The 27,485-nt window shown below is 55.1% G+C and overlaps 11 protein-coding genes across 11 annotated transcripts; 5 read left to right on the top strand and 6 right to left on the bottom strand.

The window, feature by feature from the left end:
* Window positions 1-314: 314 nt before the first annotated feature.
* On the bottom strand, window positions 315-776 carry IWZ02DRAFT_432107 (uncharacterized protein; the record flags this gene model as incomplete). Its single annotated transcript, XM_066766197.1, has 1 exon — window positions 315-776. The coding sequence occupies one exon, from the start codon at window positions 774-776 to the stop codon at window positions 315-317; it is 462 nt and encodes a 153-aa protein (XP_066623734.1).
* Window positions 777-2,011: 1,235 nt separating this feature from the next.
* IWZ02DRAFT_228776 (uncharacterized protein) lies at window positions 2,012-3,916 on the bottom strand. The gene is made up of 4 exons (XM_066762920.1): window positions 3,517-3,916; window positions 3,355-3,462; window positions 2,903-3,291; window positions 2,012-2,846 (listed from the first exon to the last, which is right to left on the bottom strand). The coding sequence occupies exons 1-4, from the start codon at window positions 3,703-3,705 to the stop codon at window positions 2,126-2,128; spliced, it is 1,407 nt and encodes a 468-aa protein (XP_066623733.1). The 5' UTR covers window positions 3,706-3,916; the 3' UTR covers window positions 2,012-2,125.
* Window positions 3,917-6,248: 2,332 nt separating this feature from the next.
* Window positions 6,249-7,283, top strand: IWZ02DRAFT_228757 (uncharacterized protein). The gene has a single exon (XM_066762919.1). The coding sequence runs from the start codon at window positions 6,317-6,319 to the stop codon at window positions 7,103-7,105; it is 789 nt and encodes a 262-aa protein (XP_066623732.1). The 5' UTR covers window positions 6,249-6,316; the 3' UTR covers window positions 7,106-7,283.
* A 59-nt stretch (window positions 7,284-7,342) lies between these two features.
* Window positions 7,343-8,287, top strand: IWZ02DRAFT_480973 (uncharacterized protein; the record flags this gene model as incomplete). The annotated part of the gene is made up of 2 exons (XM_066769116.1): window positions 7,343-7,568; window positions 7,663-8,287. The coding sequence occupies exons 1-2, from the start codon at window positions 7,414-7,416 to the stop codon at window positions 8,285-8,287; spliced, it is 780 nt and encodes a 259-aa protein (XP_066623731.1). The 5' UTR covers window positions 7,343-7,413.
* A 692-nt stretch (window positions 8,288-8,979) lies between these two features.
* IWZ02DRAFT_228352 (putative small nuclear ribonucleoprotein) lies at window positions 8,980-10,024 on the bottom strand. The gene is made up of 4 exons (XM_066762917.1): window positions 9,718-10,024; window positions 9,513-9,581; window positions 9,313-9,428; window positions 8,980-9,185 (listed from the first exon to the last, which is right to left on the bottom strand). Exons 1-4 carry the CDS (start codon window positions 9,908-9,910, stop codon window positions 9,012-9,014), a joined length of 552 nt encoding a protein of 183 aa, XP_066623730.1. The 5' UTR covers window positions 9,911-10,024; the 3' UTR covers window positions 8,980-9,011.
* Window positions 10,025-10,777: 753 nt separating this feature from the next.
* IWZ02DRAFT_417676 (uncharacterized protein) lies at window positions 10,778-13,819 on the bottom strand (the record flags this gene model as incomplete). Its single annotated transcript, XM_066765800.1, has 3 exons — window positions 12,587-13,819; window positions 11,770-12,331; window positions 10,778-11,706 (listed from the first exon to the last, which is right to left on the bottom strand). The coding sequence occupies exons 1-3, from the start codon at window positions 13,661-13,663 to the stop codon at window positions 10,778-10,780; spliced, it is 2,568 nt and encodes an 855-aa protein (XP_066623729.1). The 5' UTR covers window positions 13,664-13,819.
* Window positions 13,820-14,285: 466 nt separating this feature from the next.
* Window positions 14,286-15,073, bottom strand: IWZ02DRAFT_489543 (integral membrane protein-like protein; the record flags this gene model as incomplete). The annotated part of the gene is made up of 3 exons (XM_066769582.1): window positions 14,286-14,340; window positions 14,400-14,938; window positions 14,996-15,073. The coding sequence occupies 3 exons, from the start codon at window positions 15,071-15,073 to the stop codon at window positions 14,286-14,288; spliced, it is 672 nt and encodes a 223-aa protein (XP_066623728.1).
* Window positions 15,074-16,300: 1,227 nt separating this feature from the next.
* IWZ02DRAFT_489542 (uncharacterized protein) lies at window positions 16,301-16,945 on the top strand (the record flags this gene model as incomplete). The annotated part of the gene is made up of 1 exon (XM_066769581.1): window positions 16,301-16,945. The coding sequence occupies one exon, from the start codon at window positions 16,301-16,303 to the stop codon at window positions 16,943-16,945; it is 645 nt and encodes a 214-aa protein (XP_066623727.1).
* Window positions 16,946-17,861: 916 nt separating this feature from the next.
* On the top strand, window positions 17,862-19,284 carry IWZ02DRAFT_448452 (uncharacterized protein). Its single transcript, XM_066767335.1, has 2 exons — window positions 17,862-18,494; window positions 18,819-19,284. Exons 1-2 carry the CDS (start codon window positions 18,001-18,003, stop codon window positions 18,823-18,825), a joined length of 501 nt encoding a protein of 166 aa, XP_066623726.1. The 5' UTR covers window positions 17,862-18,000; the 3' UTR covers window positions 18,826-19,284.
* An 827-nt stretch (window positions 19,285-20,111) lies between these two features.
* On the bottom strand, window positions 20,112-21,224 carry IWZ02DRAFT_228602 (uncharacterized protein). Its single transcript, XM_066762918.1, has 3 exons — window positions 20,936-21,224; window positions 20,209-20,880; window positions 20,112-20,126 (listed from the first exon to the last, which is right to left on the bottom strand). Exons 1-2 carry the CDS (start codon window positions 21,103-21,105, stop codon window positions 20,415-20,417), a joined length of 636 nt encoding a protein of 211 aa, XP_066623725.1. The 5' UTR covers window positions 21,106-21,224; the 3' UTR covers window positions 20,112-20,126; window positions 20,209-20,414.
* A 1,639-nt stretch (window positions 21,225-22,863) lies between these two features.
* IWZ02DRAFT_448445 (uncharacterized protein) lies at window positions 22,864-27,270 on the top strand. The gene is made up of 2 exons (XM_066767334.1): window positions 22,864-25,765; window positions 25,815-27,270. Exons 1-2 carry the CDS (start codon window positions 22,986-22,988, stop codon window positions 26,878-26,880), a joined length of 3,846 nt encoding a protein of 1,281 aa, XP_066623724.1. The 5' UTR covers window positions 22,864-22,985; the 3' UTR covers window positions 26,881-27,270.
* The last annotated feature ends 215 nt before the right edge of the window (window positions 27,271-27,485 follow it).

Below are 27,485 nucleotides of genomic sequence, written 5' to 3'. Positions count from 1 at the left end.
GCTCAGAGTAATAATGTTGCAAGTTCCTCTTTGCAGGGCAGTGGTGGCAGCGTCGCAAAGGTCTCTGGAGAGCACCGTTTGAAAAGTGCTGGGCGCGGGACGAGCTGACTGTCACCTAAGACAGGGTGTTGCGGAAGTAATGCAGTTGCTTGAATTGATCTCTCAGTATAAGAAACCTGACCAGTACGATGGCCAAGAAAGGAGGGTATATAGCTGAATCAATCCAAACGATGGCAAAAAAGGAGTGAAAGAGGAGAGACAATCAGGATAAGCGAAGGTCTCCCACCCCCTAGGCAAAACCACGCAGCACTATCCTACCTCACAACAATAGCAGAATAAACATCAACATCCTGCTGATACGAAGCCAGCTTCACACGCGCCTTCACCCCACCAACATACCTAAACTTCTTGCTAACAAAACCACCATTCTGCTCGTCCGCGGCACCCACCCTCTGAATCTCGGCATTGAGACCATCCGGCAGGACGATTTGGTCCGGCGCCTTGGGCGACTTGACACCCCTTGCAAACAGCGCCGCGTCCCAGATCCTCGACACGACCTGGACGGTGCGGCCGCGTTCAATCCCCCGCACGTCGCCGCCCCCGATTCCGCCAGGATGTGGACGAGGCGCGGGATGCTGACGCATGCTGCTTTCCCGCCGGAGCCGGGCGCTGGGAAGTTGTTCATTTCGCCGAGGAAGCGGGGGACGCAGATGAGTGAGCCGGAGGGTTGTTTCGTTGTCTGGATGTGAAAGAGTGAGGAACCACTTTGTCCGCATGTGTGTGGGGGAGCTCTTTGCTCAGGGGTCGTTGCTCGCTGTGACAGAGTGCGCGTGCCGGTCATGGGCACCACACATGTCCAGAAGAGCTTGTTCCCTCCTGCTCCGGCGCACCAGGCTTCGCAGAAGACGTAGGGTGGATCGCACGTGTATGGGAACACCCCTCTTTTGACCAAGTCGGGAGCTGTTTCCATGCTGATGTCTGTTTGGGTACTCGAATTTGGCGCTGGGGAGACTTCGTTGTCTAGGAAGGGGTTCTTTTAAAAGGGGTGTCCGCTTGTAAACGGCAGTAGGATGAGAAAGATGATGATGGTGGACATCATATTGAAAAACATTCGGGTCCAAAGGTGTCTTGTGGAGTTAGATGATTCAGTTAATAGCATCCACCTCCAAGGTGACCCATTTTGCAAAGAGATATACCTTCAAGAAGCACATCCTGCAAGACTGGACTGCCTCAGTCCTCTGGTCCCTGTCAACCATCTGATTCGAAAGGAAAGGTAAGATAAGGAACATTGAGATCAATAGACCAGTGACCTCACAAGAAAACTAAGATACACGCCAAAGAGATCACAACATTGGTCTCATATGGTCAGGCATCTAGAATGTGGCTTGCTGTGCCGCCTTTGGTGATAGGCGTGCATTGCCAATCTGCCCTGTTTCGATTTGGCGGAGAGACACAGAACTACGTATTGATGAACCGACGAGTTGATGAGCATTTAGTAGATGGAAGTGAGATGGGGGGAGCGGGGAAAGTAGGTAGTCGAGCAGCAGTGACTTTGATCGACGCCACATTTCGTGATACGTTTCGCAGCACAACTTTATATGTACAGCGAAAGCGACCACCAATCTTCATGCACTTATCGGGGAAAGAGTGCGGTAGAAAGACAGGAGAGACACAAGAGACAGAGCGGACCAAGGCACGTAAAGACGAAAAGCTCCTCGGAGATCGCCTTGTGCAGCAGGTGCTTCTGGCCAGGGGGAGTCGAGCAAAGAGTACGGCTTGGACCCCAACCACAGTTTTATTGAATTACAGTCGACTCCATGTCGCAGAAATTCCATCTCTTCGCTTGCTCGCAATGCTGTCACCTTCAGTCATGCAGCTTGCCTCAAAATGCTGCTAATACAGTCCAGTGGCCTTCCTTGCCAAGGGGGTATCTAAAGTAGAAGAAGGGAAAAACAATACATGCCCCAAACCAACAAGCAAGAATGAAGAAGAAGAAAACCCATTAAAACTGCTTTTGATAACGCTGCCAGTTAGTCAAAACCCCAAACTTTGTCTCCGATGTTGACGGCGGGTCCAACGTATCTGAAGGAAGTCGCCCCCTGCCGCGGAGACTCTACCGCTCGAATTATACATCGTATCTGACAACTTTGGGCGCACGTTGGTACCAAGCCTCTCTCAAACTCGCATTCACAATGTCCATACCACCACAAAAGCCCTTGTCCTCGTCAGGCATGAGTGCTCTTGCCGGCCGCTCAGGCAAGATGTCGTCGTGGCTGGGCGCCAATTGAAGACTCATATCGGAAGGGTTCGTGGGGTGGCGAAACAGAGAAGGATGGTCTTCGTCGTGAGGATAATTATGTTGGTGGTGGTCCGCCGATGCGGCGGCAGCGGCGCCCGAGACCAAGAAATCGTCCATCAAAATGGTAGTTTCGCCTTCGGATCTGTCGGCGCCGCTGCGCTCTCCGTCCGTCTTGTTAGTAATCGCATGCGACGAGTGATCGAGCGAGTTCAGCGTCGTACCCCTCGAGAGGGACAAGTTGGACAAGTGTCGGAAAAGGGGGACGGACTTTTTGGTTGACGGCGCCGTGTGGTGAGTGCCGTGGCGGTGCGTTCCCCCTCTGCCCCTGCGGTCTGGCGTTTCTTCTGATTTCAGCGTCGTGCGGTTGAAGGCAAAGGGGAACAGCTTGACTAGCACGGGCTTGATGCACGGTAGGCACGCGCATGCCACGCCAAGATTCGTCTCGATGGCCACCAGGATGTAGTTCCACACCCCGTCCCAGTAGAAATCCTTGCTCTTAAAGTATACCGAGTAGTACCACATGCGCACCAGGCCGGCAATGCAAACACTGTCCAAGGTAAGCCCATGAGCTGACCGCGCCCCTAACAGCGCGGCTTCACTTACATCAGACCGAAGCTGAATAGCCCTACCAAACCCAGACGCTTGTCTCGAGGCAACTTCATACCCCAAAGAAACCGGATAGGCCACAAGAATATTACAAAGTCAGAAGCGGTGTTGAGGCTGGCCGTCGTGAGGAGGAAGGCTCTCTGATTTATGCATTGTCTGTGAATCTTGACGCCCGAGGAGCTTCCACTTGCAGTCGAACACTTTGCAAACTGGTGGACTTGCGGTATAAGAGTAGCAATACCCCAAGCGACCGAAAACGCAATGGCGACTTTGCAAAATATCTGATTATCTCTGCGCAGCGGAAACACCCTCACGTAATTTGCGCAGACGGAGACTTTGGTCAGAGCGACGCCAATGGGGTAGCATATTTCGAAGCCGAGATTGACCTGCGAGCAAAATATCTCAGCTTTCTTGCGTGTCTAAGAGAAAAGTTGTTGGTGCTTGTTTACATCGAGTGCTTTTTTAGTGGTTGGTGGCCACACGTCCCACAGATGCCGCGCAGTTCCCAATTCATGGACTGCGTAGTTGGAAACGCCGAAGATGGCAATGAAGCAGGCCTAAGAGCATATTGAAATCAGCACTTGGACGCGCAGGCTTGAATTTAGACTTACCCACGCCGGCAATATGAGCCAGTCATCCCAAGTGAGGACCTGTCTGAGCGCCCCTCGGCAGTAAAAGCGAGCTATGACCGCCGCCGTCATGAGTATGGCAAACGGCGTCTCGACGCCAGTCAAAAGACCGGCGCGACTGGGCGGATCGACATAATTCGGCTTGGGATACTTGGGCACCTCCGTCATCATGCGGATTCAATGACCACTGATGGAGAAGGTTTGTCTGTTCCCGCCCAAGCCAGCAAGAAGAGACGCTATCTGGCGCTCTTCTTAGACGAATGGGACTCGTCTTCCGGTGCTGCTTCTGCTGCTTCTGCTCTTTAGTAAGCGGTGATGCCGACTCATTTTAAGCTTTGGTGAAGCTTGGGATGTGCCAACCGACCTCCCCACACCCATGGAATGGCTGTTCTTTTAAAGCCATGCTACGTCAGGCCGGCAGTTTGACCTGATTTGCACGCCTTGAGCTGCGCCATTGGCTGCGCTGCTAGGATATCAGCAATTGGGCGTCCGGTGTGCCCCTCGCTAAGTCCTTTATACTCCATTCTTCTGGGCCTTGGGGTATACCAAATTTGGTGTTGTAGCCGCGGTTTGTCGGCCCGCCTGCAGGACCATCATGATCCGCATCCCCGATTTTCCCGCTTGCACCGGTGGTTTTGCCAATGGCAAATCAAAGGATTCGGCAACCTTGCCAGCAGATTTTTCCGGAAAAATCGCGTCTCCAGCTCTTGAGGTCCATAAATGAGGTTACTGTTCAAACATGTTGTGTCCCTGTTTTTGCGAAAAGGCTGCAACGTGGTAAAAGCGACAGTGGTTGCTTCCACAAACAACCAGCCTTCAATGCAGCAGTTCGTTCGCCTGGAACAGATTTCCTCTGAACGCTGACATCTTGCCAGTGGATAGTGTCGTGACCAACGGCTGCAGGGGCTGCTGGCCCGACGTAACTGGACACGCCCGAAGTGGATATCCTTACCGGATGCTGAAGAAAGAAATGGCTTTCCAGGCATGATCCCAGCAAAGGAACGTATCCAACGCGGAACACAACAAGGTTCCCACGCATATCAACTGATGTGCGAGAGGGGATCTGTACCAGGAAAGAAGAGCGCGTGTTGACGCAGGGAGCTCCATCATCCAATTGACTTCGGCGGATGGCTGCGCAAGAGCGGTGCGCAAGAGCGGTGCGCGGGAACGAAAACCAACCGACCTTGATGTAAAACAGATGGCATCTGCAAGCTCAACAAATCAGCCGTCGCAGAAGGGAGCCGCGTCAAAGTCGCGTGTTTGGGAGCTGAACCTTTACGCTTTGGACGGACATGAATCTCCGGATCCGAGCATTCCAATCACTGGTTAGGTCGATGGGAAGTGCCTTGATCAATATATTTTGATCAATTGCAAGCCCAGCTGAAGAGGGAACGCAGGCAAAAGCGGTTAGCATCCTCAAGAAACACCAGACTACGAGCTCTTCACGCTCTGCCGGCGTTTAGGGTTCGGCATCGTGGGTGATGTCGCACAGGACACTTTGTATCCTTCCGGAACCTTCTTTGACATTAAGTACGCTCGGAGTTCTTAGAAGGCCGCTGAGTGCAGGGATTTTGAAGATCATGGAGGATTGGCGCCATCAATTCTTGGAACGGAAAGAGGCCCCAAGAGATCAGATTCGTCTCAAAAGCGGCGAACATCGATCCCGTCTCTTCAGTCTGTTCGGCGAGGCGTAAACTTAGTCTCACCTCTCGCACATCCAAGTCGATCGGACATAGCGTGCGAGATGTGCAGTTGGGCTTTCTAGGGCTTTTCTCCATGGACAGTTGATTCTGTGAGTTCATAGGCGCGCGAGTGGCACGGAGGCTGAAGGTTTTGAAGCCAAAACCACGTACCCTTGCCAAGGTGTTTGGCCCAAGGCGACAGGCCTGGAACTCGTTGGCTGCAATCGCCCCTTGGTGGTTTGGGAGTGTTTTGCTCATGAAACCTGAGCGGCCAAACCTAAAAAAAATTAGGCGCGTACAAAGGGTCCAGTTGGCGCCTACATTATTGTGCTTCGATGCAAACTGTCAAGACATTGCAAAAGCAATGATGAAGCATGCTCCAGATATGTCAGTGAGGATTGGCTCAGACGCTGTGGGCAGCAGAGCCGAGGGCCTGCGCGCCAATGTAGACGATGGGTGTGGGCGCGTCGACAAGTTTCAGCGTCGGACCTTGGCTTGGGAAAGCAATGCTGCGAAAGCTATCGGAAGGCGAGTAGAGCTCCAGTGAAGCTCGGCTTCGGAGTCGTCGAGGCTGAGAAGCGCTGTAGATCTGTTTGGCGTGCACGCCTCCTTTGCCAATCACCCGCGAAAGACCACCTGTTTCAAAGCGCTTCCTTCGACAGGCAGCAGACGGTGTCTGGTTGCGGGTTTCTGGGCGAGTCCGCAGAAATTCGATAGCGACGAGTGGCTTTGTGTAGACAAGCGTCTTTCTCGTGTAGGACATGATGTAGAATCTTGGGCCACAGCTAGAAGCATTGACTGAAAAGGAAATGCTTAGTTCATGTGATGTGTAGCGGCAAGCGCCGACGGCCGGTGAGCGACTGGGCTGTCAGGCACTGCCCCGTTTGGTAGCGTTTTTCGAATCCTTTGCCTAGCTCAACTTGTCCAAGTCGTGGAACGGCAATTCAGACGACCGGTCAGGGCTACTGGTCAACAACGTTAGCGCCAGGTGTTTAAGTAGTCTGCCTAGTCGTGTGTCTCTGTCTCAAATTGAACATCTTTCGCTGATTTCCCAGCTCTTCACTCACTCACTCACTCCTTTTCCTTACAACTGCGCAGTCATGTCTCTCCCCTCTCGTTATGAAATCAGAAGACTCGCCCCAGAGCACCTTGACTGGGCCAAGGCAATTGTTGCCCACAGCAACATGTTCCACTCGCCAGTCTGGCCCGTGATATTTCCAGGCAGAAAGACCAAACGCACCTATGCTCTCTTTCGAAGCATCGACTACCTGTGTCGGCACGGCATCTCATCGGGCTTCTCATACGGCGTCTTTGACAAACTGTACGCCTTCAAAAACCCCGATTCCATACCCAACGGTGGGCGGCTATACTGGGACGAACGAGACGTCGAGGCAGACGGGGTGGACCTGCTGGAGCAAATGGACTTTCCCCTCGTGTCGGTGGCCATCTCGTACGACAGCATAAACCCACTGGACAAGAACAAGATGAAGCCGCTCGTCGACATACTACCGCCGTACGCGCTCATGTGCCAAGAGCTCGAGCTCCTGGACCGGCGAGACCCACGTTCGTGGAAGGCGACGGGGCCCAAGCAGGTTCTTTTCCGCTGCGCGACGGCCACGCGGGTTGAATATGAGGCGCAAGGCCTGATGTGGACGCTCTCGCAGTGCGTCATGAAGGTCGCCGCGTCAAAGGGGTTTCGCGGCATTCAGATCGAATGCTCGCATGACGCAGTGACCAAGGCGTGGAGCAACCCGCCGGCACCGTTCAAGGGCAGGGTGGTGGCCAAGTTCAGTACGACAATGTACGAAGAGATGGACGAGCGGGGGCGCAAAATCAACCCCTTCTACCCGGCAAAGCAGACAATGACGAGGGTATACGTCGCGCTGTGAGACGTCGGAGGGAATGTCGAGAAGGGCAAAAAGAATAGAAGAATCGACTTGTTAACGTCTCGCGTGGCGTCTCACTCCCGACGTGAGATACGGCGGAAGGGAATGACAATGCCGACACCGATGTTGTTATTGTTGATGCTGCAAAATTCCAAATATCAGCAGAGTACATGATGGATGATGGATGATGGACATGTGAAAGCCATGCACGCACGCTCTGCTGGATCGGATCGTCCCATGCGCCACAACCGAGCTTGCGCCACCAAGCCTGGGCAGCGGAGCCACAGCAGGCGAAAAAGTTCCCAAACTCCATGCTATCTCCGATGCCACCAACCACCACCACACCACGACTCTGCCTGCTATTCCTCCTCGTCAAACCTTCCACCACCATGCCGCCCTCGCAAACCTGCGGCGTCTGCGCCGACCAGCCTCCCAAATACAAGTGCCCTTCATGTGAGCTGCGATAGTGAGTCTCAACTGCGCAGACAGGCAACAAAACACACAGCACAACCGCAGCAAGAAGGCTAACCAGAGTGCCCGCGCGGGTCGTGATGCTGCAGCTGCTCCATCGCCTGCTACAAGGCGCACAAAACCACGACGCATGCAGATGCAGACGCAGCCGCAGGCCCAGGCCCAGCCTCTTCCTCTTCCGCACCCACAACCACGGCCGCCAACCCGTCGCCAAATCCTACGACCACCGCTGCTCCAACCACCTCTTCTTCCACCCTCTCCGCGCAACCAGCCTCCTCCTCCAACTCTCCACACGCACCCCTCCTGACGCACCCCTCCCTCGCCGCCCTCTTCACACGCTACCCCGCCCTGCGCCACCGACTCCAACGCATCTACGCGTCGACGCAGGGGCCGGACGCGTCAACGCTCGCCGACGCCGCCGCCGATCACCAAAATCTCCATCACCACCACCATCGAGGCGGGCGCGGAAGGGGACGGGGCCGCGGCCGCGGACGTGGAGGACGGGGAGGCGCTGGTGCTGGTGCTGGTGGATACCGCGGCGGGCAGTGGAAGCAGGAGGTGGCGGATCGCGCGGCGGTGAAGCAGCTGATGCGCATGCGGGCGTGGGAGGGCGAGGTGGGCGAGGGCGTGAGGGAGTTTGTGGCGTTGGTTGCGCTGGTTAGGAGGGGTGGAGGAGGAGGAGGAGGAGGAGGAGGAGAGGCGAGGGATGATTGATCGGGTGTGATGAAGTGATTGGAGTGAGACATATGGTTAAGGTATGCCGGAGGCGTGGATGGCGAAGACGACCTTACAGCGGACTGGGATTACGTTGACAGAGATGATATGTGTGTGGCTAGATGGGACGATTGTGGTTTAAGAATGATACCCCCAAGAGCTTAACATGAGCAATTGCAAATGAGTACGAGGCAAAAAGGAATATCGCATTGAAAGTGATAGTCAGCAGTCCATACACCCATCCACATCACCCCTAACCCCCCGAAAAGAGCCGCATTTCACAATATTCTGCGCGCTCGATTCCATCCATTCCCTTGCCTTTTGCAATCCCTGAATCACCGCAAAGAAAGCTCCTCGTGCTTCGAACATCCACGACTCGTTCGCCATGTTGATCGTCGTCGGGCCAAACAGATCAATGCCCCGGCCCCGACCACCGCTTCTGTGGCCACTGATTATGGTCCATCCGCTCTCTTGTTCTTCAGATGTTCTCTTCGCGATTAAGGAGTGGCGTCTGTCGCCATCGCCGCTGCTGTTGTCGCTGATCCCGCGTCCACCTGTCCACAAACTTCTCCTACTCTTCTCTTCTTCGTTCGTCTATGCTTGCTGCAATGGAAGCATCAAGGCCGCGATCCTCGCTAGCAGCCGCACGCGCCGGGCATAGAAGACCGTCGATCAAACCACGCAGTGGCAGCGCGTTTGGGTCGAAAAGCTAAGTTGTTTTGGTTTAGAAGAGCGCCTCGCCGCTCTGCTCGCCCTCGAAGCCGTGGGTCTGCAGCTTGGCGCGGCGCCGCTTGTCGCGCTTTTTGCGCTCCTCCTGCTCCTGCTTTTGCAGCGCAAACACCTTGTCGACGGGCGCTTGCTCGAAGGGTTCGGGGATGTAGTCGTCCTTGTCGAGGTCCTGTTTGCGGTGTTGCACTCGAGGTCAGCAGGCCACTCTTGTATCTATAGTCGTCGAAACGCTGTTCCATGTTTGCGGTTGTTGATTTGTTGAGTGGGCTGGTATGTGGCGGGAGGGAGATACGTACGATTTCTCCTAGCAGCAAGACGTTCTCGCCACGCACAAGGAAGATGCCGCGCTGAATGTCGGCGTACAGGTTCTGCACGTAGATGCGCTCGATCGTGTCCTGGAGGACGAGGTTCGCTAGTGCGGTGCGTCGGCGTCAGCAAAACAATGATGATGCGTCTTGCTCTTCCTGCGCCGCTCCAAAATCCGCGCCCTACATACCGAATTGATCCCAGCTTCTAAGCACACCGATCAATTTGCGCCCGTCGCGCAGCGACACCATCAGCTTCTCTGCATCACGTACAACAGGTCAGCCCTTGTCCCAAAGTGCCCGTTTCGCCGGAGCTGAAGCGAATCGACCTCGCTGCCATTTTGCCTCGTTGCTCTCTTGCTGTGGCCAATTGGTCTGCTCCTGGGTCTCACTGACTGTCGGTCAAGTCCAGCAGCTGCGCAGCAGTCGTAAACATCTGCGGCGGCAGCTGCGGCACGGTCATGGTCGGCGGCGGCGGTGGGCCGCCCGGCTGTTGTTGCGGCGTCGGGGCGCCGGACGTTTGTTGTTGAGGCGGTTGGGGCGTGCCACCTGGAGCAGGCGAAGCGTCGTGGAGGGTGAGGTTCTCCATGGCGATGTGTTGGTTCTGGATCGGAAGGGTTCGGTCGAGCGTGTGATGAGTCGGTCGCCAGGTTTGCTAGCGGGGAAGGATTCGAGGTGGAGACGGGTTTTCAAGGAGAGTCCATGACCGCTGCTGGAGGATTGTTGAAGGTTGAAGGGGGCGCCCGTCGCTGGAGATTGTAGTGGTGACTGGTTGGTTGCGCGCAATCGCTTGGTGGTGTTGTGGCAGAGGGCAGTACCTATGGCGGTTCGGTTGACGTTATTGGACTAAAACGGACAGCGGTGAGTCGGCCCGCCGCCACTAGCAGAGTCTGTGCGCAGGAGAGAGCGGTCTGAGAGCCAACACCCAAGGCACTTGGTTCGCTTGAGTGCACTGGACAGTAGAGGGGAGGAGACCGCAACGTGTACATACTCAGTCCTTCCTTTCCATTTCTCATGCCGTCTGACCCTTCCGCCTCTAAATTTCACAGTGCGAGCAGAAATGGACCAGTTTTACTAGTAAGTGTTGATTGTCCACAGCTCGAAAGTGCTCTTGGAAACTCCAACTGACCCAAGAATCGAACAAAGCAAAGAGTAGAAAACGCCGTCCCCTGACATGCAGTGCCCCGCATCTGATGCCCGTCGTACTTCATGAGGGTATCACAAGTCGAAGCGTCAGTCAGTTACCTTTGCCTGCACGTCACCGTTGCCCCGTCCCGGAAGCCCGCTCTTTTCTTAAGCCAAGACTGCCTCTCCGCGGTTATACCAATCCGCCTCTATAACCCAGCCTGAAATGGATATCTCTTGATGCCAGAAAATCCCAAAGAACTCCAGGCCTATGCAGGGCCTAACAAGAAGAATGAAGAAACAAAATGAAACATGGGCTTGTCGTGCCCGTTCAGTGACCATGCTTCTCGGCATGCTTCACGTACATTTTCTTTGTGGGGGCCGGCTTCTCGTCGGTCATGTGGAGCATCCTAGCCTGGTTCATCATGCCCTCGATCCATTCAAGCTTCTCCTCGGAAAGGTCGTGCTTTTTGGTGTTGGGGCCTGCTAGGCCAACTTCAGAGCCCGCCCAGGACTTCTGCGAACTAACAGAATTTCCAAAATCTTCTCTTCCCATGAGGCTGTAATTTGACATGGCGCTCCCAGGCCGGGATCTGGATGCAGGCGTGTTGCTGTTGCCGGTCGCAGGGTTGCCGGTCCCAGGGGTACCGAGGTACTTTGACTTGTTGGATCCGGCATTGCTGTGTGAACTGGTTGGTCTGACGCCTTCAGGCGTGTGCTCCACCCCAAGAATCTCAAATTTGCTGTCAGAGACGACGCGTCGGCTGTGGTGCTCGACGTATTGCCGCAGGTATTCGCCCAGGTCAGCCCATCCGCCTCCAACACGGACCATGACTCTCTCGCCATTTGGTCCGACGCGACGGACAAACAACTTGATTGGCTTATCCTGACCGGGCTGGATAAGGTGGTAAAGTTTGATACCAGAATCTCGCTGGAAAGAACGTGCGTTGCCAGAGCCGTGTTCAGGCTTGACAGGAGACAAAATCATCGAGGGCGTACTTGGTTTGCGGGACATACGCAAGGATGAAGGAGGCCGAGAACCAGCGCGAGATCCCGAGAATGTGCGAACTGACCTGGATGCCCAGTCCGTGGGCGAATTGTCTCCACTGGAAGAAAGATGAATCGGTGCATGGACCGAGGTAATGATTTTGCGAATTTGAGCCTCCAAATCCTGCGTAGCGCTAGATTGTCTCCGGTGTTGGTTCTTTCGAGAAAGACGGAAGGTTGATTCTATCGGAGACAATGAGCCCCTTTCAAAGACTTTGGAGTCGTCGTCCGAATCGCGGCCGGCGGACATGGCAGCAGTTTGCCGACCCTTTGCACCTCGCTTCAACATTGCAGAGTTGAGAGGAGGACGAGGTCTCGTGTTCCGTCCTGGAAGAGCGCGGATGGACGGAGAATCGTCAGGGGTACCAACGCTCGAATTCGACCGCATCGAACGGACCGAGCGATAATTACTCCCAATGTCACGTTCCGGCGTCGTCCCAGCCGAGAGAACATTGTCACCTGCGTCTGAGGATGTCACAGTTTCGGCTTTTCTTGCAGCACTCTCGCCCACCATCCCTTCGGCTGGGCTCTCTTCAGTAGCAAGCTCAGCCTTGGTCTGTTGCCGTCCGCTTTCAGGAGATGTCGGGGTTGAAGGCGCGGAAGACTCGACATTCGCTGGGGAATCGCCACTTTCCTGCTGCTTGAAAAGAGGTTCGGCAAGGCTGAAAGCCCTGCGAGTTTGAGCAGGTTCGTCAGATTCCTTTATGCTTGAGCTCTTTGCGCTGTCCTCGGATTCCTCTGCTTCGTCACTGTCAATGGCGTCGGGGTTCAAGGTGAAGACACGAGAAGGTTTTGTCGGTGTGCCTTCGATGGTTTCGAGTCGGATCTTTGGCGCAAGCTTGAAAGGTGAGATGTGCAGTTGCGGGACAGAGCTTGACCGGTTCCGCTGATGCCCCTGGTCATGTTTCCCTGAGGGAGAATCAAGTCCAAACATAGTGCTGGACCTGTTGATACCCGGTGCAGGTTCCCCGGTTCGGTCCGAAAGGTTGGGTGAATCGTTTGATGTTACGGATAACAAGGTGAAAGGGCTGTCCTCGGGCGACAAGAAAATACTGTCTCTTGGGCTGGTTAACCGGGTTTCTCCAAACGGTACGGGCTGATCCGCGCCGCGAGCCGAAGTTGGACGCGTCAGTTTCTCGGGCGGCCGAGACATGAGCATGTCGGCTTCGAAGATTCGGCGTTGAGCGTCAGAGCACCATTTTCCGTATTCGCCCTCGAGTTCTTCGAAGTCGTCTATCCAATGGTCCGGGAGCGTGTCATTCATGTCTTCAAGAGAATCGAGCATTCGGTCAAGTTTCTGCCCTAGACTCCTGACTTGAGTTTCCAGCACACTGCGAATCGTCTCGGCGGCTTCTTTCCACTCGGCCAGAGCCTTTTGTGATGGCTCCAGTTCATTTGGAGGAATCAAAGAATCCCAACCCAGACGCAGTGCCTTTTTAGCCTCTTTTAGGCCGCCCAGGAACTTGGGAACGTCGCGCAATACGGCGACCCTCATGGTCCACGTGCGCGTCAATTGGTTGAGGTAGGACAGACACGGAAGAGCTTGTAACATGGTATGGGTTACGACGTAGGAAAAGTCGTCTAGCAAATGCAATTCGGCGCGCTTCTTTCCTTCGGACGGCGCCGACTGCCAGCGGTCCATGGGATACATGTCGAGTATGTGTCCTTTCAGCTCGTCCATGTTGAGATCGTCCAATTCGTCTTTTATCTGGTCGAGCCTCTCCCCGTATGCCTGGACACGCGCGGCGGGTAGCGAGCCCCAATACGCAGCGCGGACGCCATTTGACCCCGACGAATCCTCTGCTATCCCGTCCAGCCGAGGAGGTGGCTCCTCAAACGTTTCCGGCCAGGTCCATTGTTCCAATTCGGCACACCACGACTTGATCTTGTGAGTAGCCGAGGCAACTCGAACCCCCAAGTCCTTTTCGGCGGGAGAAGCGTTGGAAAGCGATGCGAGGAGGGTCTGGTCGTTGGGGCCGCTGGTGGAAGAGTCGAAGCCCTCGGTAAAAGCTTTGAGGGTGGCCGAGGGCGAAATGGGCCATGCGGCGTCGAAGGCGCTCACATTCCGGCGACGATCGCGCGTGGGCGAAGGCGAGGGAGCATCGCCGACCTTCCTGCGGTCGAGAACGGGTGCCGAGAGGGACAGGGCGCTGGGGGGGCGGGAGGTCATTGCGGAGGTGCGGAGGAATGATCAACTCAGCATTGAGATAGCTGAGGCAGTGTGTGGACTGGAGGAAAAAGGCGGGGAGTCGTGTGTTTACAGGGCGGGACGGAGTGGGTGGGATGGTAGCAGATGGGGAACGCGTCGCGCAGGTGGTGGAGGGTTCCGGGCCAGGATGTTCGTTATTTCACAGGATGGTTCCTGTAATTATTGGATCTGAGACCACCCGGGCAGCTCGCAAATGAGAGCGGCGATGATGATGATTGGCGCCGGTGATGAGCCGCCCGAGGCGTGTGCCTGGGTCTTCCGCCGCGCCCTCTTTTGTTTCCAACCGCGAGACACGTCAAAACAATGGCATTAATCCCCTTCCGTCCGCCCCTCGTTGACACCTCACCACGTTCGCTGTTCGCAGCATACTGCCCCTCGCGAGCGATCCGCGCATCAGCTCCACGCACCAAAAGGGGGCCAGGTGGATCTTCAGCCCTGCAGAGGCGATCGCGGAGGCTGAAGAAGCTAGAGAGACAGTCTCGCTTGCCCATTTCTTTTTTAAGCGTTATTGATTCTTCTTATCTTGACCTCGTTCACTCGCCTACCTAGGTAAGCTACGCCCCACGGTCACCCCGGCATCCACTTAGTGCCTTGCCTTGTCCTTGGCCAGCCGTTCCGAGCGAGCGAGCGCTTCAACCCTGGGATCTTCAAATCAGCGCCATAGTTACTGAAGATTCCCCACGCTCGGGTCGCTTACCTCTGCAGCGTGCCGAAACCCTCAATTAAACACGAGGTGATCCACTGCCACCAGAGCCCGCTAAGGACCGGCACATTGTACTTTTCCAGCTTACGCGCCAGCACCACGCTCTCGAGGAGATGGCACACAACCATGCCCCAGAGCACGATTGGCTGCACCGCAGCCGTGAAGGCGGCAAACGCCGGCGCGTAGCTCAACACGTTGTCATAAATGTAAGATCCCGGCAGTGCGTTGGTGCGCCTCGACACGACGATGAAAGACAGGCTGCAGACTGTGAAGACGAGCGCGTGCAGTCCGCGAGGGCGCGTGTATCTCTTGACAGTGACGTCGCTCCTGCCCAGGCCTTCCAGCGCGTCCTTATCCAGCTTGACCAAACGCTCGCGAGCCTCGCGCCATGACTTCATTGGAGGGTCCAGGGGGATGATGTGGTGCTTGCCAGCCGCTGCGATGGTCATGGATTCCAACGAAATGTCCGCGAGACGAGCGTTTCGGGCCTCGAAGGACGAGACGCTGCAAAAGTGTTCAAGGTAACGGCAAACCTTGACAGCTCAGCCACGGCGACGCTGGACAGGTCAGATGGTGGAGGAAAGGCATACCGAGTCATGGTGGTCCGCGCTCATGTGCGAGAGAATGCGCTGCTTGGCGGCAGCATCTTGCGACTGCGTGTCGGCCATTGCGGGTGGTTGGCGAAGATGCTGAAGCCTTCCCTTCACCGGAAACCCACGGGCGAAGTCGATGAGGTGGCTAGCCGCTGTCGGGCGCAAAAGTCGTGGCCATGGCACGCGTCTTGCCAAAAAAAAAAAAAAAGCAAGGCCCATTTCGAGCGATTTCGAGCGACCACTCGTCCAACTTCTCTCCGTCCTTCTTTTCACACTGCAATCACTTATTCTATTCGGGGAGCCGGCTCGTCCGTGTGCAAGCTCCCGCGCTCGCAGGGACCAAGATCCGAGCGATCTCCCGGAGGACAGACAGTGATCCCGTGAAGTCGCGTCCTGGAACAAGCACCAACGCGACGGCGACACTGGCTGCGACAACGGGACGAATTCCGAGGTCATGCGGAGAGTGCTGCCAGCCCCTTTTGATCAGTGACACATTGCATCTCTGATCTCAGCTACTCGGAATCGACGCTTTGCCACCAGGTGCAACGGTCAGTTGGGCGTAGCACCAGTGACATGAACATGTTTGCTAGCTCCGTCTTCCCGGCCCCCCTCCCGTGGGAGCTCCCTCCCGCCCGTCCTCAGGCTCCCGCCGCGCCGGTATTACTGCTGTGTGAGAACTTGACATGATGGACAAGGGTCCCGCGTCTTGGCCTGGAGGGCTTACTTGTTCGAGCACAGTTTACGGAATGCTCTCGTCATGTCTGCAGCGCCAACCATCATGATCGATCCTGTCAGCCGTCTCCACTAGGCTGAGACGCGCACCCTGCCCCCGACATTGAATCATAGCTAGCCGAAAAGGCACCAAAGACGTTGCGCATGACGCTCCGCCGTCTGCCAAAACTTGGAACGGCGCACGGATTCCCGCAGCGGGTCCGGTAGCACCGCGCCGCCGAGGTGAGAGATCGAGACCTTTTTTCCCCACCGCCATCAACCCTGCCTTTCCACCTGCTGGCTTGCGTCAGAGGCTCTCATGCACTTTTTGCTCTGTCCTGCAGGGGTCTCAATGGCCATGAGCGCAAACCTGCTGCTGAGGCACCAAGCATCTTTTTCCCCCCCCCCGCAGCCCCCCGTCATTTCCTTTTTACAATCTTTCGTACCTGAAGTCTACCTCTTTTCACATCTCCTCCAAACATCTCTTCCTCCTCCTCCTCCTCCTCCTCCTTCAACAGCAAACAGTCTCTTTGACCAAGACACCTCAAAGATAAAAGACCCAACCACACATCAATCAACACCAAGACCATCATGGCGGACAAGACCGAAGAAACCCAAGCCTCTGCCGGCGCTCAAGGACAGGCCTCTGGTTCCGGTTCCATTGGAGCCCAGGGATCGAGCAAGACGGCCGAGAGGAAGAAGCCGCAGAAGCTCGGTAAGAAGCAGTCCGAGCCACAGCAACAGCCTACGCCTGAAGAGTCGCCCGAATCTGATGACGGCGACAAAGACGACGAGCCAGAGCCGGAGCCTCGCCAGCAATCACGGCGCCGCCAGTCGCGCGGACGAGGCCGTCGAAACGTTCCCGACAGCGACACCGAGTCAGTCCCTCGCTCTGATGTGTCTGCCACTGGAGGTCGTCGCAACCGCCAGCGCCAGAGGCAACGGGGCAAGCAGGGCGGAGGTCCGCTCGACGGCATCTCCGAGGGCCTGCCCGGCGGGGACCTTGTCAACGGCGCCGGCGACATGGTGCAAAACACGGCCGGCAACGCCGTCAACCAGGTCGGCAACACGGCTGGCCAGGCGCTGGGCGGACTCACGGGCGGCGGCGGCAAGGAAGAGGAAGGCGGCGATGATGGCAAGGGTGAGCAGCTGCGGCTGCGTCTTGAGCTCAACCTGGACATTGAAGTGCAGCTCAAGGCAAAGATCCACGGTGACCTCACGCTTGGCTTGCTGTAAGTAGTGGTAGACCCTCGACGCATATCATCGCTCGATCATTTGCTGACAGGAGTTTAGGAACTAAGAAGGGGCGGCGCATGTTGAAGGAGCGGGACGGGGTGGCAGCGCCGGTAGCTTGCAGATTGGGTGCATGTCGTTTTCGTCGGTTTTTGCCATGTTTTATTTTTCTTGGCGAATTTCTCGCTTTTCTCCGTAGCAGCTAATATTCTGGGCATGGAGGAGCGTCACGATTGCACGTCAGACATGGGACGATTTTTCTTTGGCGCACGGGATGCAGCTGGATTGGCTTCCATAGTTGTATGTTAACACGACCGAAATACGCTTGTCTTAGCTCTTGCAATGGACTCTTCGACGGTGACAAAGGAAGTGGGCGGCTGCAGTGTGACTTGGAGGAGTGAGGTTGGACAGGCGGATGCGCGGCCGTGGCAGCATCCTTGCTGGCTTCTCGAAGCGCTGCGCGGTGGGCTGCGGGGCGATGGCTGGCAAGGAAGGAAACCCCAGCCATGATATGATGATGCTGGTCTCTTTCGTCACCGGCCGCTCCTCCGTCGGGGACGGGACGCCTGAATCATTGAGTCAACCAGGATGCCCGCTCCTGTAGCCACCCACCATTGACGTCACGCTCGAAACGGCCGTCGGACTGCGGGCTGTTCTGCAGTGCAGGGCAGCTATCAGGTTCTGGCTGCTTTTCGCCTCCTGCTCTGGCCAGACCGCCGTCACTGAAGTCCGGTCTCTCCCCCTGTCGACCTGGTTAGCCTTGGTGTCATCCATTTCTCTTCTGCCATTGTGCTCCCGCGTCTCACCACACCCTGCACCCTCTCCGCTTTCTTCCTTTCTTTGCTCCGCCCTACCTGCTTTGCCTCCTCCCCTCGCAACTACTACTACTACTACTACTACTACTACTACTACTACTACTACTACTACTACTACTACTACTACTCCTCCTCCTCTCCTGTCTCTCGCACTTCTTCTCCCAGAGAAGAAAACCATACGGTCGTACCATCCGGACCATCGACAACCTACCCCTTTTTCTCCAACAAGACCCTTCAGCCAAAATGTCCGACTCTGAGAGCGACCACCGCGAGGTGCCCGCTCAGCGCACCATGATGCAACAAGAAAAGGCCATGAACAAGTACAAGCAAGACCGCCGCGAAGCAGGCCTGCAGTCGAACCGGTCGCGGTCAGCATCGCGGCGGGCGCGGCGCCAGCGCATTCAAAAGGCCATCTCAGAGGGCAAATACATGAAGACCAACAGCCTCGAGGCGCTCGAGGAGGCCGACGCCAATGGCGAGCTGCAAAACATGGGCATGTTCGAGCGCATCGGGCCCGACAGCACGTCCATGGACGGGCCCGTCACCCAAGCCCGCGCCATGCGCGGCGAGATTCCCATGCGCGGCACCAACCCAAACCAGCCGTACCGCATGGAGCCGCAGCAGCAGAAGAGCAGCCTCGACGACACCGACGGCCTCAAGCTCAAGGTCGAGGCCAACCTCGACGTCGAGATTGAGCTCAAGGCCAGCTTGAGAGGTGATTTGACGCTTAGTCTCTTGTAAGTTGTTCCCCCAACCCCCCCTTTTGCACTCCTCTTCCCCCCGCGCGTACGCAAACCCCCCCCCCCCCCCCCCCCCCCCCTTCTCCCTGCTTCGTCTGTATTGTGTTGTCATGCATGATTGACGCACGATTCCCATTCTCTTGTGGTCTTTCCAGCGAGTAGAAAAGCGAGAGACGAAAAAGACGGAGAAAAAAAAAAAAAAAAAAAAAAGAGACAAGTTCAGAACAAAAGCGCGCGCTCTTCCTCCTCTTCACCTGACAGCCTTTCGGCTGATTTGTTTTCGTCGTCATCCAGAGAATAACCAGCAATGCTCCTCTGTAGTGCGTGATCGACATCAACCAAAGCACGAGCCGACACCACTACTACCTCTTCTTCCCCCCTTGTTCGAAGAGCAAAAAGAGTCGGTCGGTCAGTCAATTGGTTGGTCAGTCGGTCGGCCCAGTCAGCCAGTCTTGTCGTCTTTGCCTGTTGCTGCTACTGCTACTGCTAGTCAATGTTTTTCCCGCTGCTGCTGCTGCTGCTGCTGCTTTTTGCTGGCTTCGTGGCCTCTTTTGTCTCTGACTAGCAGTAGCTCCCACCTCCTTGCCTGACCAACTGACTGGCTGCCTGGCTGGCTGCCTGGCTGTCTGCCTACTACTACTGGCTTTTTTTGTGCGCTCAAGGGGAGAAAGAAGATTACGAAACGCACTTGACTCTTCGACTGATCATCGTCATCGTCGTCATCGTCGCGAGCTATAGGGGGGCCCCCCAAACCGAGTGGAATTTTGCTTTTTTTTTTTTTTTTTTTCCCTTGTCAAGTCGGTGGAACCAAAGAAAGAAGATGGAAATGCCCCGTTGATGTCCTCATGACGTTTTTTTGTTTTGTTTTTCCTTTTTCGCTTCTTGGTTATCATTTCTCGCCCCTCCCGATTTTTCTCTGTTTACAGCTCTCGAATGGATGGATGGATGGTTGGTTGGTTGGACGGATCTTGGTGTTCCAGAATAATAACCGTCTTCCTTGTCCTCCCATCCATCATCCTTTGTCTTCCGTCTTAAAACAGCACTGTTGTCAGTACCGCCGCCTCAACCACCACCAAATCACCAAAATCCGGGGATCCAGGAATCCAGGGACAGGCACTGAGACTGCGCGCGAGGGCAGCCAAATTCAGTCAGTCAGTCAGTCGGTCAGTCACCTGGTGCCTGTCTGTCTATCTGTCTTTCTCCTGCCCGGCCTGTCTCACCAGCCAACCCATCACTCACTTTCCCTTTCCCTCAACCAACACAAGCATCAGCACATTCACCATCGTCATCATTATAAGTTCTGTCGCGTTTCGGCGTTTCGGTCTTCCGGTCACACTTCCTTTCCAGCTGCAGCACAACACCATCCATCAGCACGACCAACTGTACCTAGGTAAATCAAAAGCACACCATCACACATTGTTGGCTCTTTTGTTCTTGTGGTGCCGTTCTCCTTGGTCCTGTTGATTGAAGGGTAGGTCATGCGTGCGTGTGGTTTAGTTGAGGTACCTAGGTTGCGAGCAAAGGGCTTGCTTGCTTGGGTCCAAGATCATGGTCGAAGAGCCGCGGGGTGGTTGTAAGTGGGTGGGACGGAAGGAGAGAGAGAGAGAGGGAAGGGGGCAGATGCTTCTTCTGAACACGGGTCAGTCGACAGTCAAGCCGAACTTAATCGCCACCTACCACATCGACTCGCCGAAGAAGGTAGGCAACTCACCTTTTGGCCTGCTTGCTCCACTTCCCACCCTTGGTTTCTCGTCTCCTTGGCTGGTTTCCTTTCTCTTGGTTCTCCCTTTCTTTCGCGTCATCGCACATCCACACTGTGACTTACTCATGCATCCACCAACAGACACACCTACTTCCAGTCCCTCCCTTCCTCCCACTCCCCTCACCCAAGCGAAGCAGCACTCCGGCAAACTGACTTCACCGCATCATCATCGCACGAAAGGAAGCCAAACCAGACCAGACCCAACCCAAGCCACCCCACCCCATCCAACAACGGCGACAACCGAAAAAGACCAATCGACAAAGCCAGACACAAACAGACCGACCGACCGACCGACCGACAGATGCGCACTTCAAAAAAAGGACGGAAACGAGACACTGAGCGAGCGAGCGACTGACGACGACGGTATGAGAGGTGAGCGAGGTGAGCGAGGTGAGAGGTGAGAGGTGAGGTGAGGTCGAGATTGAGTGTGCGCGCCAAAACCTGTCGACCGGGGCGCGCCAGGCCCACCACCACCCACCAGCGGTACGTACATAGGTGGTGACAGTGCGGTGTGACGCGGGGAGGGAGCCCAAGCGCTGGCTGGTGTACCGGTGCTGCTTCGTACGACCACACCATTGCACCACACACCACACACCACAACCCACACCACGCTTCGCGTGACTATCTAGGTAGTTAGCTTGTAACCACTATATTCGTAACGAGGGACCCGCCAGACAGGAAAGGGGTGGAGCACGCGCCGCGCGCTCCCCCACAGATGGTTAGGTATGTAGGTTTGTGCGCATGTACGGACGGGCCGGCCGGCCGGCGTACACGACTGACTGACTGCCCGCCTGCCTGCGCTTCGGGCGTGCCGACGGGAGGGAGGCGGCACTTCATCCCTTGCATGCTGTCCGGCGCCGGTACGTACCGCTCCACACACACACACACACACACAGCAGCCACCCTCCAAGCGTTCAGTTGGTACCTGGCTAGGTCACGCGTGGCGGCTGTCAGGCGCAAAGTGCGTGTACCTTATTTGGACGTCTGTTGTTGGTTGGTTGGTTGGTTGGTAGATCAGTCTCTCGTCGAGCTACTTTCATCCCTTTCCTCGCTTTGTCGCTCGCACGCGTCAGCAGACAGACTGGTCATGTTTGTATCGTCGTCAATTCTGAGCGAAACAAGCGCATGACCTTTGTTTTTTGCGATGGGACTGACTGACTGCCTCGAACCCATGTCAAGATACGGTAGCAATACAGGACAGGATAGTCAAACAACAGTCCCTCCCGTCTTTCGCTCTTTCTTGTTCCCTGCATCTCAAAAGAGTCCTGTCTGTCTACCTATCGTCTGAAGCGACCGTTGCATTAACATCGAGGCCTCGTCCATGTCTTTCATGATCCAAATGGCCTCGCTGAAATCCCGGAACAGATTGAGTGGCAGTGCTGCCGCGTACACCGCGCGTGCCCATTCTCGTCTTTTGGAGGAGTAAACCCGGTCCAATGGCGAACGGAGAGAGAGCGGTGCGAGACCGAGCTTCGACAGGACGGTGTAGACGGCGGCCAAGGCGAGTGCTTTGGGAGAAAAGTTCCACAGTGTCGGATGGTTGCAGCTGTTAGGTCGTGAGTTGATTAGCTTGCTGGCAGATGACGGTCTGGTTCGAGACGGGGAGCGCTGATATTTTGAGAAAGGAGCTCGACGGTAGACGAGACAGCACGAACGCATCCAGACTTAGCTTGCGAACTTGCTGTCCCATGGCCGTCTTCATAATGCCGGTATTTTGACCGTGATTGTCCATGGATTCCACCGATTGCACCCCTGCTAGTCTCAATGCTTGATCGAAGAAATCTTCGTCAAACAAGACTGGTGTGTCCGTGTGCACATCGTAGGCCAACGCTCTCATCACGATCGACTCGGCGGCATCGACGGCGTTGCGTAGAGAGAGGAATATGGAGCCATTAACGAGAGGTGAAGACGAGTACACGGCAGCCCAAGGTGGGGTGGGGCCTTGCTGTCCGGGACGTAATATGCGCCATGCCCCGATGAGCATCTGAGGGAGCTTATTGGGCACGCCAGTCATTTTGGCTGCGAGGTAGAGACAGGTCAGGGCGATGGTCTGCCGCACGCGTCACTTCACTTCCAAACTTGTCCTTTGGAGTGAGAGAATAGCGACACGTACGTGATCGTCAAGGTATGGCACTGGATGGCCTGTCGCATAAAATTTGAAGCGTCTTACGTAGGCTTTGGCGAGAGCAAGAATTTCGTGGTCCCTGTCCATGCATGGCGCTTGAGGTCAGATGAGGTTGTGTAGGCTCCGCTTTCTGTCAAGGTGCCACTGACAGACTAAGGAGAGAAGAAAGTTCCGATATCATAAAGTCAGCACAGGGAAGTGGGTGTATGGGTTTCGCGTTATGGTCGGCCATGATGGCGACGAGAAGATCAAGTGTATGAAATGGAAGAAAGCTGTGGGCTAGGCGATGGTGAAGTCCAATGTTGAACTACTTGTCATTGGACTGAGATGATGACAGAAGTCTGATGGATAATAGAGTGAACTGTGTCCCTACCATGCCGTCAAATACGTCGGGCAGTAGCAAACGGGACGAGCAAGTGGTCCGTGCACGAACTTTCATGCTGCGCGTCGTCTCGTTTAGCACCGCGTCCCCTCTACCTCCAGCCTTTCCGTCGTCGACAAATTGTCTGCCTCGCTTTCTGGCAGTTATGCACATCGTCTCTCCCTGTCCTGCTCGTCTGACAGCCACAGACATTGTTGCGTGGTTCAAGGTGCGTCCAGTATGACGAGCGCAACAAGTGGGAGTTCGCCGCGAATCGACGGCCATGCATCTTCCCGTCCCTCGGGCTCGACAACTCCTGCAACGCCCCAGTCGTCTGCAGGATCCCTGAAGAGTGCCATCACCGACGTCTCGAGCCCCTTTTCGACAATGCTATACCTTCCACTCGGTTGTGTCTTGGCTACAGTACCATTGGACCTCGATATATCTCATGGTGACGACTGGACCGAGCTGGATGCGGCTCGCCTAGCCTCAACGCAATGGGATCTTGATAGTCATCTTCGCAAGCATCTCCTCCAACTGCTCGACGCAAGGTGGATTCGAGCCGAAGCTTCCCGTCACATGCTATGCGTGCATCAGCAAGCAACGAATATTGCTATCATTCGCCTTTGGCTTCTGCCTCACGATGTTGGCCACGCAACTATCAACCGCGGCGCCAGAAAAATCCAGATGGCCCTGGAGCAGGTCGTTCAGACGGTAACCATTTCGACGGGCGTGTGGCACAATATCTCGATTGACTGCACAGAAAAATTTGATCCCTGGGCGCATCCGGACGAGTCTTCCCTCTTTTACTTATTCAACACCCTGCCTTCACCTGCGCCGTCACCTGACAAAGTTGAGAACTTGTATTCCAAAGCAGCGATGCAAGACCTTTTAGACTCAAGACCAGAAGGTCTCAAGTCAAGACTCCACCCCTTCCAGGCACGAGCAGCTGCAATGATGCTGCAGCGTGAAGCATCCGATGAGCTCTATTTGGACCCCCGTCTGGAGAAGAGGCGAGCGCCAAATGGACAATCTTTTTACTATTGTCCTCGTACCATGGAGTTTCTTCACGCTCCAAGATACTACTCTTCTCAAAAATCTGGTGTTCTGGCCGAGTTGATGGGCTCTGGAAAAACGATTGTCGCTCTGAGTCTTGTTTTGGCTACGAAGAACCACGTTCCTGCCATACCCCCACAATACCAAAAAATTCCAGTGCGGAACAACGTTGGGACTCTTTTAGAGATGGCGGCTAGCGCGGCAGGTCGTCATGCAATCCCATGGAAGAACTTGCTGGCTTCTCATACAGCAGAAACTGGCGAATTCCTCACTGTGTGCGAGAACCAACTGCAACTCAATCCTCCGAGATACGAGATTCCATCAGAGCCCATAAGATTCAATAGGAGTACGACAACACCAGCTCCGCGGAGGCTTCGTATGTGCAGCACAACCATCATCGTCGTACCTTCGAATCTACTACATCAATGGAGTTCTGAACTGCAGAAGCACGTTGAAGAAGATGCTCTGAAAGTTCTCACTATGGACCGTCCCACAAAACAGCTACCGCCGGCCGATGAACTCGCCAAGTTCGACTTGATCTTGTTCAGTAGAAATCGCTTTACAGCAGAGATCCGAGACGGATATGATGCTCAAGGACGAAAATCAGGCGACTACAAGACTCCACCAATCTGTAACTGCCCCTATATTGGTTCCAGCCGAGTTCGAGATTGCGTATGTTTTAAAGAGTCCGACGTCTATGTATCGCCCTTACGGCACTTGCATTTCCTGAGGATCATGATTGATGAGGGGCACTCCTTTTCATCCTGCAATTCCAACGCTGTTCAGGTGGCCCAGAGGCTGGTACTTGCAGAACGACGTTGGATTATATCCGGTACGCCAGCAAAAGATGACTTGCTCAGTGTGGAGGTGGATTTAGCTTCACAAGCCAAATCCACATCAACGATGGAAGAAGACATGCAAGTTCTTCGCGAGGCGGCGCTAGAGAGACGAAAACGTTTTGATGGTGAAGAATCAAATAGTGCTGCAAAAACCTTGGGCACACTCGCCACTCACTTCCTTCAAGTTCGTCCCTGGTCCGAAGGAGCCGATTGGATCGAGCACGTTTACCGACATGAGGATTCAAGGAAGCGCACCATGTCGGCCTTTTCCGAATGCATGGGAAAGACCTTGGCGCAACTACTGATCAAGACACAGCCAGCAGACATGGAGCGCGACGTGGTCTTGCCCCCCTTGAAGCATTCCGTGGTTCGCTTGCAACCAAGCTTCTTTGACAAGGTGACAGCCAACCTCTTCGTTTTTCTTCTCACAAACAATGCTGTGACGTCTGAGCGGACTGACGTCGACTACCTGTTCCATCCAAAGAGCCAGGCGTCGAAAAATCGGTTGATTACTAACCTTCGGTTGAGCAATTTCTTCTGGTCTGGCTGGCGAGACACAGACATTGGCAATGCCGTTGAGATCGGTTGCAAATACCTACTTAAGGAGGACATCAACTGTTCGCCTGAAGATAGGGGGACTCTGGAGGCATGCATCAAGTTTGCTGAAGAGTTCGTCCTTCGCTCTGAAAACTGGAAGGCCATGAGCAGGACACATGAAATTGGTCTCTTTGTAGATCACTGGCCAGAGAATTCGCCCACTTGGGCCCTTGCAAAGGATCCCCCAGAACTTTACGGTGCCACATTACTCCATCAGGCCCAAAGTCATGTGAATTCTCGGTTGAACGAGAATCCACTGGAGGAATTGGAGGCCACTGGTACGGCTGCGGTCAATTTAATCCTCGCACAGTCCCAGGACTTGGAGCCTGGAGCTGGAAATGAAAAGGAGCTGATTAAGGGCATGCCCGCTTCTGGCATTCATGCTGAACTGTCGGTTGAAAGGGTACGGAAAGGAGCTGTGATAAAGAAAACCACACGTCCGCAGAAGGAGAAGAGCGCTGGCAAGGCGTCGACGAAGAGCAAGGCTGCGAAGACGCCAGTCAAGGGTGGACGGGCGAAGACCAACAAGTGAGTATTTGCACCTTTGGTTCATTTGCGAGGTTACTGATCCATTCAGAAAATCCGAAACAGAGCCAGCGCCCCCCACACCACGAAAAAAGCTGGACAATGGCATCGTTTTGCCATCAGATCATCCTCTGGCCCTCACTCGGATCATCGGCACAGTCTCTGCGAAACTCAGTTATCTCCTTGATCAAATTTTGCTGCACCACCAGGAAGAAAAGATTCTCGTATTCTACGACGGAGACAACACGGCATACTACATTGCCCAGTGCCTGGATATCTTGCACATCAAGCACGAAATTTACGCCAAGGGCATATCGAACGACCACCGCTCAAAATACATTGTCGCCTTTGCACAAGAACCAAGCCTACGGGTTCTACTCATGGACATCCGTCTCGGTGCGCTAGGTCTTAACGCCAACTCGGCCTCGCGCGTCTATTTCATCAACCCAGTCTGCCGGCCGAGTATCGAGGCGCAGGCAGTCAAGCGTGCTCACCGCATTGGCCAGACAAAGCCTGTGCACGTTGAGACCCTCATCCTCAGCGGTACGATTGAAGAAGCAATGTTCGAGCGCTCAAAGGCAATGACTAGGACCGAGCACCTGGAAGCCAAAACGCTGGAAGATGACGTCCAAATCACGGACATCATCCAAAACGCCAAGCTCTTGACCATCACTCCCGACGAGGCCAGAGGCGACCGGCAAATCGCACCGCTACGCGTACCGCAACAACTCTTCGGCCGCCCTGGTCGCATGGCTGCTGTCGGAAGCCCACCCCGTCCCAAGAGGCCACGGCCGCAAGATAGGCCAGATGACATCCCGAAGCGTCAGAGGACCCATCCGACCAGCTCAGATGGCTTGTTTGGCACTCCGGCCGTTGCGGAGCCTCCGCACGGCGGCACCCTGGCGCGCGAGCTGCAGGCCTTGCGGGATAATCATTCAGGTGCAGCGCCAAACGGAAGCACTTCGAGGTCGACGGCAACGGCGACGCTTCCTTCCGAGTTGCCAGCTGAGCCGTCGATGGCGGAAACGCAGGCCCAAGTTGACAGTCAGTTGTGGGATGAACAGATGGAGCAGAGGAGGAGAAGTAGTCTGTTTAGCAACGGTGCTGGCGGGAGATGAGGTTAAGAGGCGTATCTTGTCGGACTTTGGAGTCTGGTTCTTCTTTTTTTTTTTCGCACTGCGTCACCTCTCGCAATGCTTTTTAATGGCGTATTTGGATGGCTGGTATCGCATGTGCGTTCAGGACTTCATGACCACCGGCCGTTGGTGCACTTCTAATGATATCCCTCCTCTCTTTATGCGTTTCGTCGATCAGACTCCCGGCTTGGCTTGTACTGGAGGTCATGGCGTGGCACACATGCCAATTAGCCTTTCGCGCCTCGTGGTAATCAGGCAGGGAGTAGAGCAATCAAATGCCCCCTCCAATGGCGTGGGAGAGGCTCGTTGAATCATATCCAAGCAGCATTCGAGCGGTGCCCCAGCACGAAAATGGAGAAAGAGACAAAGATGAAAAAGTACTTCTCCATTTTCTCTCAACCACGAGCCTTGAAAGAGTAAAGAATTGCATAAGAATCAGCAGACTAAGTAAGCAGCACTATGGTATGGTATTTTCCACCAAGACGCAGCCCATCCGTCCATCCACCGTTGCACCACCCCATCCCATCCCAGCCAATGCGCAAAAAGCAGTTGAAAAACGTCACTGGCAGACAGACTACCTACCTGTG

This window comes from Phyllosticta citriasiana, assembly GCF_038021145.1.
Source record: "Phyllosticta citriasiana strain CBS 120426 chromosome Unknown IWZ02scaffold_5, whole genome shotgun sequence".
Lineage (NCBI taxonomy): Eukaryota > Fungi > Ascomycota > Dothideomycetes > Botryosphaeriales > Phyllostictaceae > Phyllosticta > Phyllosticta citriasiana.
The sequence above is the reverse complement of the archived record's forward strand: the minus strand, read 5'-3'. Positions and strand labels throughout refer to the sequence as shown.

Excerpts from the sequence above, each read along its gene's own strand:
- IWZ02DRAFT_228776 (XM_066762920.1), bottom strand. The coding sequence starts at position 3,705 with ATGATGACGGAGGTGCCCAAGTATCCCAAGCCGAATTATGTCGATCCG. Across the intron at positions 3,463-3,516 it reads GGCTCATATTGCCGGCGTGG|GCCTGCTTCATTGCCATCTT; the intron begins GTAAGTCTAAAT and ends ATATGCTCTTAG. Across the intron at positions 3,292-3,354 it reads CCACTAAAAAAGCACTCGAT|GTCAATCTCGGCTTCGAAAT; the intron begins GTAAACAAGCAC and ends TTTTGCTCGCAG.
- IWZ02DRAFT_228352 (XM_066762917.1), bottom strand. The coding sequence starts at position 9,910 with ATGGAGAACCTCACCCTCCACGACGCTTCGCCTGCTCCAGGTGGCACG. Across the intron at positions 9,582-9,717 it reads GCTGCTGGACTTGACCGACA|AGAAGCTGATGGTGTCGCTG; the intron begins GTCAGTGAGACC and ends TACGTGATGCAG. Across the intron at positions 9,429-9,512 it reads TAGAAGCTGGGATCAATTCG|CGAACCTCGTCCTCCAGGAC; the intron begins GTATGTAGGGCG and ends GCACCGCACTAG.
- IWZ02DRAFT_448445 (XM_066767334.1), top strand. The coding sequence starts at position 22,986 with ATGACGAGCGCAACAAGTGGGAGTTCGCCGCGAATCGACGGCCATGCA. Across the intron at positions 25,766-25,814 it reads GGACGGGCGAAGACCAACAA|AAAATCCGAAACAGAGCCAG; the intron begins GTGAGTATTTGC and ends TGATCCATTCAG.
- IWZ02DRAFT_228602 (XM_066762918.1), bottom strand. The coding sequence starts at position 21,105 with ATGCAAGGGATGAAGTGCCGCCTCCCTCCCGTCGGCACGCCCGAAGCG. Across the intron at positions 20,881-20,935 it reads GCGTGCTCCACCCCTTTCCT|TCACGCGAAGCGTGGTGTGG; the intron begins GTCTGGCGGGTC and ends CTACCTAGATAG.
- IWZ02DRAFT_448452 (XM_066767335.1), top strand. The coding sequence starts at position 18,001 with ATGTCCGACTCTGAGAGCGACCACCGCGAGGTGCCCGCTCAGCGCACC.
- IWZ02DRAFT_228757 (XM_066762919.1), top strand. The coding sequence starts at position 6,317 with ATGTCTCTCCCCTCTCGTTATGAAATCAGAAGACTCGCCCCAGAGCAC.